Source organism: Rhipicephalus microplus, chromosome X (assembly GCF_043290135.1).
Source record: "Rhipicephalus microplus isolate Deutch F79 chromosome X, USDA_Rmic, whole genome shotgun sequence".
Lineage (NCBI taxonomy): Eukaryota > Metazoa > Arthropoda > Arachnida > Ixodida > Ixodidae > Rhipicephalus > Rhipicephalus microplus.
This window is the reverse complement of record NC_134710.1, coordinates 235416050-235428914: the sequence shown is the minus strand read 5'-3', so window position 1 is coordinate 235428914 and position 12865 is coordinate 235416050. Positions and strand designations below refer to the sequence as shown.

Sequence of the window (12865 nt, the reverse complement as noted above, 5' to 3'; positions counted from 1 at the left end):
ATCACAAATATATTTCGAAAGACCCGTGCGGCCTTTTAAAATTAATTTAGCCTTCACCAAATGGGTGCTGGGGGGTTCACCCTTGTAACAAGGCTGTACTGCAATGACTGAATTTTCAGGCTGCACCAGGAAAGTTTTCAGTAAGAAAATATTTCATATAATTATGTTTTATTACCTGATAATGTCCTCTACCTAGATAAACTGCACAAGCTTAAATGTCAAAGGGTTAAATAAAAGTTTAAAGTAATACTTTAGAGTAACAGAGTTTAAATTATGCTCTAGAATGACAAAATACTGTTTAGGTCAACTGATAGTTTATTGCTCTAGAGTAAGCAAGGAAGGTGTTCCTCATCAACATCGCAACAGTTACTGGACCAACACCTCCAGGGACCGGGGTAATGTAGCTTGCTTTCCTTGACACACCTGCAATGCAGCAAGACCATAAACAAAAACAAAAAGCAAGTGTTAGGAGGGAGTTAAAATGATTTATTCAATTTCAGTTATACAAAGAAGATAGTTAAGAGTAAACTTTTGTTTCTACAAAAGATATGTGAATTTTGCACTACATCGAATAGAATAACTTTTCTTGAGGTACTTTGTGGCATGAACAGTTAGATTATTTGCTACTGACACAGCATGTCTTGGCTATGCCTGAACAGCCATGCTAATGTAAAAAATCAGCTTATTTAGTACATAGCTCTAGAAGGGTGCACTTTTTCGTAGAATGCATCAGCATGTGACTAGAGTTTTTTAAAGGTGGACACAATAGATGATACTCAGCATAGTTGATTCGGTAGATATTAAGCATTTTGGTACTGATAACAAATAAACAGACAAAACAAACAAATGATTAAATAAAAAAACGAATCTAACAAAATCTGGGTCGTAGTTTCACAGCTGTTTTGGTAATGATACTAAATGGCAAAAATAGACAGGATAGTTTTGAAAGACTGAAATTGTGATGTGGGAGAAGTGGCAAGTGGACAGTGTTGCAGATTCTTTTCATCATGAAGCAAATTTTATTTTCTCAGACAGCCACATTTACTCTCCACTATACCCCATAAAACATGTTTTATTCAATCTCTGAACTGAAATCTGTCTCAATTTTTGGCCACCTGCCTACCCTTTCTGTCCCTGACTACTGTGAAAAAGCCATTTTGATATGAAACCTTCTATATTTTCATAAAAGTGTCACTCTCATTAATTGCAGGTTATGTTGTCATGAACATAAAAAATTTGAATTTTAATGCTTTCCTTTTGGCTTAATTTTTTTTCTTCTACTAGAATTGCAGTGGTGAATGAGTTTTATTTTCATTTATGAATTCTGATAGTTCAACAGGAGATGTAGTAGTACCTTGAAGAAAAATGACCTATATTCGGAATAATAATGCTGGGCCTCTCTAAAATTGACTGCAGAGAGAATGAGGGTGAAATATTTTAAATAAAATGTTAATAAAGCAGAAAACTATTTATTTTGACCAGGTTGATAATGTTTCGGCAATGTTAAAATTTTCACAGGGCTCGGGGTACTTAAAAATTTCTATTTTTTTGGAAGACAGCCTAGTATCATTGACAAACTTATCCAGCTCTCTGCCCTGCCCCATATTTATCTATTTATTTTATATATTTTGTTCATGGCTTCATTGATGACCCTTAGCTGAGGGTGTCACAAAATAAAGAAGGAGAGGGCAATAAATAAATCAGCTAGAGACTTAAAAAAATGAAAAAAAAAGAAAGCTGATTTTATGCAATGTTACAAGCTAAATGTTGAAAAAACATGTTTCGTTCAAGTAGAAAATCCAAATGCAAACAAGGTGCAAAAACAAAAATAGATGGGCAAACGAAAAAATCCGAACGATATGTCTGCAGTTACAACAACAACAACAACAACCACAACAGCAGCAACACCAATTACAATAATAATCATATTGACAAATATATTAGATATTATTGTGAATTTAGAACTGTTGGAAAAGCACTGGCAAAACAGAATTCATATAAATATAATATATGCAAGAAAAAGAAAATGAAACTCAAGTGAAAAACAAAAAAGTACAAACATTGTTATCAAATGTATCTATGTTGAAAGAAGGCGATGACAAATTTTAGAGATCATTAAATACAGTAGACTCTCAGTAAACAGAAATCGCTAAAATAGAACTGTGGCCTAAATGGAACAATTGCTAATGACAAGATTGGTTTCATACTTGTAGTCTGCAGCCTTATTCCTTTCTCCGTAAATGCAACTCCTGTCAAATAGAACATATTGTTACGTGGTTTCGGCTGACTGTAACAGGGCATAGTGGGACATACCCAAAAAGGACGCCTGAGACTGAGAGTGATGAAGTGGACCTTATTGGTGAGCTGTGTTGTGGCTGCAGACTGCCTACTGTTACTCCCATGTAACATTTTTGTGGAGGTGCTGGGTACTCTTTTGACAATGGAGCTACGCACTGGACGCCTCGTTAAGTCTGCTACCATGGCTCCGGGTGAGAATATGCCTTCGTCACCTACCTCGGCAACGACAGCAACCCGGTACATCGCCCTAAGGCAACCCCGTGATCTCTGTACCTTTACTGAAGAGAACAACGCGAATGTGGACAAGTGGCTCAGTATGTACGAGTGCGTCAGCAAGCAATATGGCTGGGACCCATCCGTTATGCTTGCGAATGTCATTTTCTATCTTGACAAGACCCCTCGCACCTGGTTTGAGACCCACGACCACGAAATCACAAGCTGGGAAATGTTTAAAAAACAGCTCTGCGGCCTTTTTGGCAGCCCGTTTGGTCAACAGCTTGATGCCCGAAAGCAATTGGCCGTACGTTCACAGGTGTCCACCGAGCTCTACTTGACTTATATTCAAGACTTCTTAGCGTTGTGTCAAAGGGCCGATCCCAACATGACTGGGGCTGACAAGATATCGCAGATTTTAAAAGGAATCGCCAACGATGCGTTCAGCCTGCTTGTATTGACGAACGCAACGACCATCGACGCAGTGATCAAAGAGTGCCGCCGTCTTGAGCAGGGGAAGAGTCGACACAATTTACACCTGTTCCAGCGCCTAGCCAACACCGCTGCAACGTCGTCTTACGAAGCCACTCCTTGTCAGCCGTCTACAACCGAAGACGTGACACGCATCGTCCGACCTGAACTTGAGGCCGCTTACCCGGCTGCCAGCAAATCAATGTTGCCCGACGCCTCAACACCAGCCGTCTCCTTGATCCAGGCTGTTGTCCTCCAAGAATTCGCTAACCTGGGTATTGTGTCCACTGTACCCACCGTCGATAATACTGATCCCTCGATAGCTTCTGTAGACATGAGACGTCACCATCCGTACTCTCTTCGAACTAGGAACCCATCTGATTGGCGAACAGCTGATGATAAGCCAATCTGCATCCGCTGTGGTCCCGCGGGACACATCGCTCGTTACTGCCGCAGCCAGTGGTCATCTATGCCTTCTGGCTTGTATCGCACTTACAGTAACTCATTCCATCCATCGAACCACCGTTATCTAACCCGCAATGAGTCTACAGCATTTCCTGCGCCTGAGGACTACAGCTACCCTGTCCCGTCGTCGCTGCCGCCTCAAAGCCGCCCTTCTCGTTGAATTACGCGTCGCCGCTCTCCCTCGCCATGGTTTAACCGCCGCATGTCCCCGCAAACTAAGCTGTGCAGCTTCTGGAGATGAAGCTGCCCTGTCGACCTTACCCGCAAATCCTCTGTTGCCCTTACATTTGAACCGGAACACCCTTGAAGTATATGTTGATGGCACACCTGTTGCCTCACAGCACACCTGTTGCCACAGGCGCTCACGTCTCTATTAAAAGTTCGTATTTTCGTCGTCGCATGAAGAAGTTCCTCATGCCTCCCTTGACCAGTGTCGTCCAAATTGCAGATGGTGCAACAGTCCCTGTCGTCGGTATGTGCACAGCTCAACTTATCGTTGCCGGTCATCAAGTGGTCGTCCTTTTTACGGTCCTTGCAACATATCCCCACGACCTCATACTAGGCCTTGATTTTCTTGCCGCCAATTCTGCTCTTATTGATTGCTCTGCTGGGGTGCTCCACCTTGAACTACCACAAATCAGTAACGCCCCGTATCTACCTACATGCAGATTACAATGCAGTGACTTTGTTCACCTGCCCTCCAAAACTGTGATGTACATCGATTTCCTGTGCTCACCAGCTGTGCCCGACGGTGACTATTATGCTATGCCTCTCACCAACGTACTCCGTGTACATAATGTTGCAGTTCCCTACACAGTGCTCCGCATCACAGATAACAGAACTTGTCTACCACTTGTAAATTTCAGCTACATGATTCAACTGCTTCTGCAAGGCATTTCTGTGGCTCACTTGTGTCTGTTGCTCGATTCACAAACCGAAGTGCTCGCCTTAGACACCCTTGTTTCAAAGCAGCGCACACCGCTCGCAGCACATTTGGGCAGCTGTCAAATTGTAGACATGATCGCCACTGATCTTCCACCTCTGTAAGTTGAAGCCCTACAGCGTCTTCTCGAGGCCTACCAGGATATCTTCAATTTTGGCGACCGACCTCTAGGGCAGACGTCCTTTGTCCAGCATCGCATACACACAGGTAATGCCAACCCTGTTCACCGCCGTCCCTACAGAGTGTCTGCTTTTGAGCGGAGCATCATTCAGAAGAAGGTAAACAAGATGCTAGCGAAGGACATTACTGAACCATCCTCCAGTCCCTGAGCATCCCCGGTGGTATTAGTTAAAAAGAAGGACAGATCGTGGGTTTTGTGTGGACTATCCCCACCTTAACAACGTCGCTAAGAAAGACGCATACCCTCTGCCACGAATTGACAACACTCTTTATTGCCTCCATGGTGCCGCCTACTTCTATCGATCTTCGTTCTGGTTGTTGGCAGATTGCCGTGGACCCCATGGACCAAGAGAAGACGGCTTTTGTAACACCTGGTAGACTCTCCCAATTCAAGGTCATGCCTTTCGGCTTATATAATGCCCCCGCCACCTTCGAATAAATGATGGACTTCCTGCTCCATGGATTCAAGTGGTCTACGTGTCTTGGTTATCTGGATGACGTGGTTGTGTTTGCTCCCACCTTTGAAGCGCACCTTGAGAGACTGTCTGAAATTCTTGCTGTATTCCGTTTTGCGAGCCTTCAACTGAATTCATCCAAGTGCCGGTTTGGTCGCCGTCGCATTATAATACTTCGGCATATTGTTTACGCTTATGACGTACAGCCCGACTCAGAAAAAGTTCGAGCTGTGAAGTACTTTCCTGTGCCAAAAACCGCCAAAGATGTCGTCCGCAGCTTTGTGGGGCTTTGCTTTTACTTTCGGAGGTTCATCAAGAACTTTGCGGAAATTGCTCGGCTCCTAACAGATTTACTTAAACCAGATGAGACATTTACCTGGGGTGCCTTGCAAGCAGCAGCATTCCCTGACCTCACCACTCTGCTCACTTCCTCTCCAGTTCTGGCTCACTTTGACCCTACGGCACCGACCAAAGTCTGCACCGATGCCAGTGGTTACGGAATAGGCGCTGTGTTGGCTCAGCGACAACCTGGGCAGCATCGCGTAATAGCTTATGCCAGTAGGCTGCTGTCGCCCTCGGAGTGGAATTATTCAATTACAGAGCGCGAATGCCTAGCGCTAGTGTGGGCAGCCACGAAATTTCACCCTTACTTATACGGCCGACCATTTATAGTTCTCACCGACCACCCCACTCTTTGCTGGCTCACCTCCCTCAAAGATCCCACAGGTCGTCTCACCCGCTGGGCACTCCGCCTCCTAGAGTATTCTTACACCGTAGTGTATAAATCAGGAAAACTGCACAAAGGTGTGGATTGTCTGTTACGCTACCTTGTGGCTGACTGCAACCCTACAAGCACTGATTCTGTGGGTTGCGTCCTTTCCATCTCCCAGCTGCTTAATCTCGGTGACGAGCAGCATCGGGATCCGGATATCAGCCGCCTAATACAACAGCTCGAATCTTCACCGCACGACCCTTCTGTTCGCAAGTTTACCTTAAAGGACCACACCTTATATCGGCATAATTTATCGCCCAATGGTCACGACCTACTTCTGGTTATAAAAACGCACCTGCGCTCCACAGTTCTCCACGAGCTCCATGACGCGCCAACGGCGGGTCACCTTGGTGTCTCTCGCACATATGATCGTGTGCGCCGCCGCTTTTACTGGCCTGGCCTTTCACGCTGTATATGTCGTTATGTCAATGCTTGTGAAATTTGCCAGCACTGCAAGAAGCCGTCGGGACTCCCTGCCGGGTATATTCAGCCCATCGACATCTTATCAGAGCCCTTCTTTCGTGTTGGCTTGGACCTTCTCGGTCCCTTTCCAACATTGGCCTCCGGAAACAAGTGGGTCGCGGTTACTACAGATTACGTGACCCGCTTTGCAGTTACGGGAGCCATGCCAACAAGCTGTGCTACAGACGTCGCTGATTTTCTACTACGCGATCTCATTTTAGTGCATGGAGCCCCTCGTCAACTGCTGACAGACTGAGGTCGTACGTTCCTTTTGAAAGTGGTTGACGATATCTTGCGTTCCTGCTCTACCCAACATAAGCTCACGACATCATACCACCCCCAGACAAACGGGCTTACAGAACGTTTAAACCACACCCTGACGAACATGCTATCGAAATACGTTTCGGCCGACCATCCTGATTGTAATCTTGCACTACCGTACGTGACGTTCGCGTACAATCCCTCCCGGCATGATACTGCTGGGTACTCGCCATTTTACCTTCTGTTTGGATGCAAACCAACATTGTCGTTGGATACCTTCCTGCCAGCCGCTGCGCAGTCTACTTCTGAATATGCACATGACGCGATTGCCCGAGTTGACCATGCTCTTCAGCTTGCCCGCAGCAGATTATCGGCGTCCTAAGACTCGTAGAAGCATCGTTACGACGAGCGACATCACGATGAACACTTTCCGACAGGTTCCCTCGTTCTTCTTTGGTCCCCTACGCGACATGCAGACCTTTCAAAGAAGCTTCTCTCTTGTTTCACGGGCCCATACCGCGTGCTTAGACGAGTGACCGACACTACATATGAAATTGTTCTTGATGATCCATCAACCTCTGCTGCTCTGCTGTCCCTGGACATCGTCCACGTATCAAGGCTCATGCGTTACCACACTCCTCTTGCTGCGGCCTCATAAGCTCTCCGGGTCGGCGCTTTTGCCGCCGGGGGTTGTATGTTGTGGTTTTGGCTGACTGTAACAGGGCATAGTGGGATATACCCAAAAAGGGCGCCTAAGACTGAGAGTGAAGAAGTGGACGTTGTTTGTTGATGAGCTGTGTTATGGCTGCGCACTGCCTACTGTTATTTCCACGTAACAATATTTTCCTGGTCCCTTCAGCTTTTGTTTATTGAGAGTCTATTGAATTAGTATGTTACATCACTAAATAGAAGGTTGTATACATTTTTAGATCAGCTTATGTAGTACCACAAGATGGCAAGCTCTTCTAGTTGACTGTGCTACATGCAATGAGAGAATGCCAATAATGTGATGAGATGCATGGGTAATGTTTCATTTCAAAAAGATGATCATGTAGAAATAATGCTGGTGCTTGCTGGAAAAAAGTCAGTGTGTAAGGCTAGATAGTGATACCATTAATGAATCAGGCAGTGAGGAGCAACAGATCAGGCAGATGGGCTCCCACATCCACAAAACATAAAACCAACATAAAAGGTTGATGGAAGCTATTGTTCTCAGAAGTAAGCTTTTTAAATTATTAGTATTACACACTTGTAGAGAAAATACAACACTATCGAGTGAGACTTTTCGAGCTACAATTGCACTCAGCGTTTCAAATCAGTCAATAGCACAGAAAAAAATGGGTGAGAAAGGATACACATAGAGCTCTCCTTTTTTTTTCTCATCCTCATTTTTTTTCAACCCTGTTACCTGTTTTGCAATGAATTGCAAGCATGCACTTAGAAGGGCTCAGCATTTTCATACGTACATACATCCCATATACCGCCAATACTACGTTAACCTTACATAACACTCTTAACCTTTATTAATGTTACCTGGTTCAAAATGGTCAGTGTGTTAATGGACAAACAAATAGCCATGACATGAATTTACAGAATAAACTCTTGCATCTGCCTGCACACTGCAAGGTTTGTAAGAAATGTGGTCAATGATATAAACCTTTCTTGGCGGAAGCTAGTAACCAGTGGCTCAATAATTACAAAATGCTTTCTACATAAAGGGGCTGGGGAGTGCATGCACTAGTACAGTTGCATAAATACAGCTGCGAAATTTAGATCTTGGATTCTTTGAAAGCAGGTTGCCGAGTGACGCGCAAATGATGCATTCGAACTGCACTTGTGTTCACGTGTATTTAATCCAGAAATAAATTACTGAAGAGTGCCACCCATCTGGCCATGTTTGTGTTTGTTCCGTCTATTGATTGTGTGTAGTAGTACAGAAAGCCAAGCTAGTTGGTAATGCATTGTAAAATAGTGTAAGAAGAAACATGTGGTTACAGCAAGAAGACAACACGAGCGCTGCCTAGCATAGGTCGGCGAACTCACTTATGAGTAGACTCACTCGGACTCACTTAGACTAAAATCGAGCCATGAGTCTAAGTGAGTGGGGGGAATAATATTATTTTGAGTCTGAGTCCGAGTGAGTCCGGTTGAGTAAAATTTTCGTGTGAGTCTGGGTGAGTATGGCTCAGGAAAATTGTGGTGAGTCTGAGTTCTAGTGAGTCCAAAGCACAATATGTACTTCTTGAGTGAGTCCAAGTGAGTTCCACCATCTTTTGCTGGCCTAAGCTGCCCGGGGCACCTCTCAACATTGCGCCTGTGTTGTCTTTTTGCTGTGTACATGTGTTTTCTTGCACTATTTCACAATAATTGTTTGCCTTTTTAGGGACTATAAGTATTATTAACAGTACAACAGTCAAACCTGTGCATATCAAAATTGTACAAAAAACAAGTAAAAAAAAAACAGGAGTCGGTTACACATATTGTATTATTCAATATAAGGATTTTTGAAACCTTATCGCACTTTGGGTAAGAATTTCCCCACGCAAGTTTGCTTCAAGGCACTGCTTTACTAATGCAAGAACAGTGACTTCACAGCACTACACAGGTTGTTTTTTTTAAATTTATGCCCTGTTCTTTAATATCGTATTCCGTCTGTATCTTGGGATGCTGTATGCAGTGGTAACATCAGACTCCCTTTCTCCACATTAAACTGGTATCATTATTGCCAGCTTTGCCCTTCACACAGGAGCAAAAGTAAAGTGCTTTGTAGTAAAACTGTTTTGTTATTCTGAAGGACTCCTTGCAGAAAAAAGTTACATTGATTACACACAACACCACACAAAGTTTTCAGGTAGTTTGTGGCTTACGTGATTTGCTACAGTTCATCAGATGATCGTTGGAAAGAAAACGGCACTGGTCGTTATATCAACATGAGAAAAACTTTTTTATAAAATCACACTGTTACCTTGGGAATTTCGTTGACAGCACCAACGTGCAAACTTGAATGCAGCACACTATCGAAAAGCAAATGACACTGCCGGAATTGAACATGAGGGTACTAGGGACATGATGCGGGAACATTAAGGATCGCGTTATTGCCTGGACAGGGAATTTTCAGGCGGTCATGCATACTGACAATGGCCAAGTACATTATGGTGGCACGTAGAGAGCCACCGTTGAAAGACTACATTGTTGAGTTATGCATGCTGTATGCGGGAGAAAGCCGTTCATGTTCATCAAGTAGACGGCAAATATGGTTTCTTGTGAAGGAACTTTGTGGAGAAGGAGATACTCCTTTGTTGTAAGTCACTGTGTATGAACACTATTCTGTAAGATGTCCCCTTACCCAAAGGACTCAAGAGTGCCTGTTTGTCAGGGGTATTATTCTCAATATTTTCTGGTGAGTTACCTGGATATCACATGATCATACATTTCATATTATAGTAGCATAAATGAGACACTTCATCCCGGTTACTGGATATAACTTTGGCATTTTACTTTTTTGGAATGGTTCCGTTTGATTTGGTATAATGTATATTTTAAGCAAATGTTTCTATTCCAAATGCTTCCATTTGGCCCGAATTTTATTTGTGGCAATTTCCTTTATTTAGGTTCAATTAGAGACCCTGGTTGAGAGCAAATAATTATTTCATTCTTGCATATGGTCACACACCCTTGAAATATTGCACTTTACTAACTTGATACACATACTAAAGAAAGAGACCATTAATAATATTAGTGATGAGTTGAGACGAGGAAAGGCACTTATTTCTGCAACTCGTAAGGAAGCGCGGCACAGTGTCATTGGTAAAGGGGGACGGGTAGTACAAGATGAGATTGTAAAGGGGAGGTCATTTTCTTGAGAAATGAGTATCCACAACACAAAGTGCCACAACAGCAAGGCTAGCATGAGAAGTGTCAAATTAAGGGATGGTCTAGACAGCAACATGCAGATTTCACAGTAGTGAAGTAGCGCACGCTGTTCTCATTCCTGGCAAGACTGTTGCAATCGAGAGGAATGGAGGACTGCTACAACTGAATGATCGTATGGCCGAGCAAGATTGAGTTCTGCTCATATATGAGTATGCTTTTATAAAAAAAGAAGTAGATTAGAGTATGAAACACAGCCTTAAAAGACAAGTAAACAACCCCTTGGTCCTAAATGTGTGATGAAACGATAGCTCCGCACTTGACTGATGTGAATGAGCTGCCGCAAGAATTTAGTGAATAAGTGTTGCAATAAAAATGCTACACGGTATAGAAACACCTGCTTCAGCAGCTTACAGTTTCTAACCTGGCCTTCTCACTCTTCTCAACAGACAATTGGGCAGGTGTAGCCCCCTGGCATGACTATGCTGACTTCTTCAATGTAACATGATGTCAACTATTACATCATCAGGATGCAGCCAAAAATTAACCAAAGCTACCTTGATGTGTTGCTTATGTCAAATTAGTGCTAGGGTCACTCTAGGGGCACAGTGAAGAAGCGCGATAAATGTGCGGCCACAACTGCATCCCTGCAGGACATAGGTCTCACTCATGAGTCGACTCATTAGACTCAGATCATGCCGTGAGTCTGAGTGAGTTCGGGTGAGAAATATTTTGACGTGTTTGAGTCCGCGTGAGTCTAGTTGAGGAAAATTTCTGTGATTCTGAGTTTAAGTCAGTCCAGTTAAGAAATCGTATTCATTCACATAATTGGCCACGAGAAATCGTATTTTTAAAAAATTTCGCACACATTAGGCACACCCCGAACTTGGCCGTGATCAGTAGTTCTGTACCACATTTGCACGATTGCAATTTGATACCCTCTTAGGTTTACTGAAGTGAGAAAAAATTTGAAAAATTTACTACGGCAGTACTGCGCCAGCTTTGCCGGATCGCCCAGTGAGGAATAAGGGTGGTTGCCTGGGCATCGGAGTAACCTTTGTGCCGGCGAGGCTCCGGCCCTGCGCGCTCCGCAAGGAACACGCAATCGCAGCCTCACCAAGTGCGCGTGCGCTTTGAGCTTCTTGTCGGGAAAAGCGTCGTAGTTATTGTGTTTGCTATCTCGTCCGCAAATTTAAAAGCTTTTCGACGCAAGCTTTCGTCTTTGCTGTCACTACGCAGACTTGCACAACCTCAGCGGACTTTTGTCGCCGTTTATTTCCCGGCCACGAACCCATACATCATATCATGTGTGCTACTCCTGGATCAGTGCTTGAGTGTGTGATCTTTTCGACGGCCAATCTTCATGTTGTCTAGTAAAACTTCCAGCGACAACATGCTGAACCGTATGCTAGGCCTAATCAGTGTGGGTTGCATTTCGGTGGCGGTCGAGGGCAACTGTTGCAGTTTTGTACGGAATCAACGTAAGTCTTTGTGGTAGCTCTACTTGAAGGAAATGGGGCAGGGGTAGCACTTGTAACACTCGAATGGTGGTTCGTGATTCGACTGCAATGTCATTGGATATGGGCACGAGCCCGTAAAATTGAGTGATCGGTGGTAATGCTCTGCGGACAAAATATTAGTGGTGGCTTGAAACGCAACTGCCGAATTTCTGTGATGACGCTCTCTTTTCATAGCTATTGTTTTATTCACTTTCATTTCTGTTGGCGACATGGACCTCCCGATGTTTATTTTTTAAAATTTGAATGCTTGTAAGCACCACATCGCATTTCTTGATTTTCGCACGTGTGAGACTGCATGCTCAATACGTCTAGCGCTAGTGTGATCTACGAAGAAGGTTATTTTGGCTGTCGTGCAAATATTCGTGACTTCGGCGACTTGCGTTATCAGCAGTCTATGCTGTAATTGGAAACCAAATTTTCGTAAATGTTACCTTGTGTAATAGCCACACCCCAAACTTGGAGCAGGATTTTCAGGAAAAAAAAAGTGCGCCATGCCAAATATTGGTGAGTCTGAGTTCGAGTAAGCTCTCAGTGCAAAATATGATTCGTGAGTGAGTCTGAATGAGCCCTACTATTACTTGCTGACCTATGGTGCTATCTTGACAGCATTTGTCAACATATGATATCTGCCTAAATTCGTACTCAGGTCTTTTCCCAGATGTTTGAACAATATGCTACCTCATCGCAATATGTCATGGCCTATTCCCCACAAATTCTTTCAGGAGAAGTGCTTGATAAAGATCTCTCGTGTAACTCATAGATTTCATACAAATGTCTTTTGATTGAAACCACTGATAACTCGTATTTGAAGGTACAGGATATAAAGGTATACCGTAGAGAGTCCATTACTTAAAGTATTGACATTGAAGAGCATCGACACCAACAGTGACAAAGTTAATTTTATGCTAACGAACTCATGAGCCAACTCACTCAGACCAGAGTTGCCAGTTCCGCT

At 43.8% G+C, this 12865-nt stretch overlaps 1 protein-coding gene across 2 annotated transcripts in view; it reads right to left on the bottom strand.

Annotated features, from left to right (window-relative positions):
- Positions 1 to 297: 297 nt before the first annotated feature.
- Nmdmc (NAD-dependent methylenetetrahydrofolate dehydrogenase) overlaps positions 298 to 12865 on the bottom strand; it is a 52521-nt gene continuing 39953 nt past the window's right edge. For both annotated transcript variants that reach the window (XM_037435823.2, XM_037435822.2), the window contains one exon: positions 298 to 423. In XM_037435823.2, the coding sequence (XP_037291720.2) occupies positions 299 to 423 (125 nt within the window). In that variant the 3' untranslated portion in view covers position 298. The remainder of the gene's footprint in view (positions 424 to 12865) is intronic.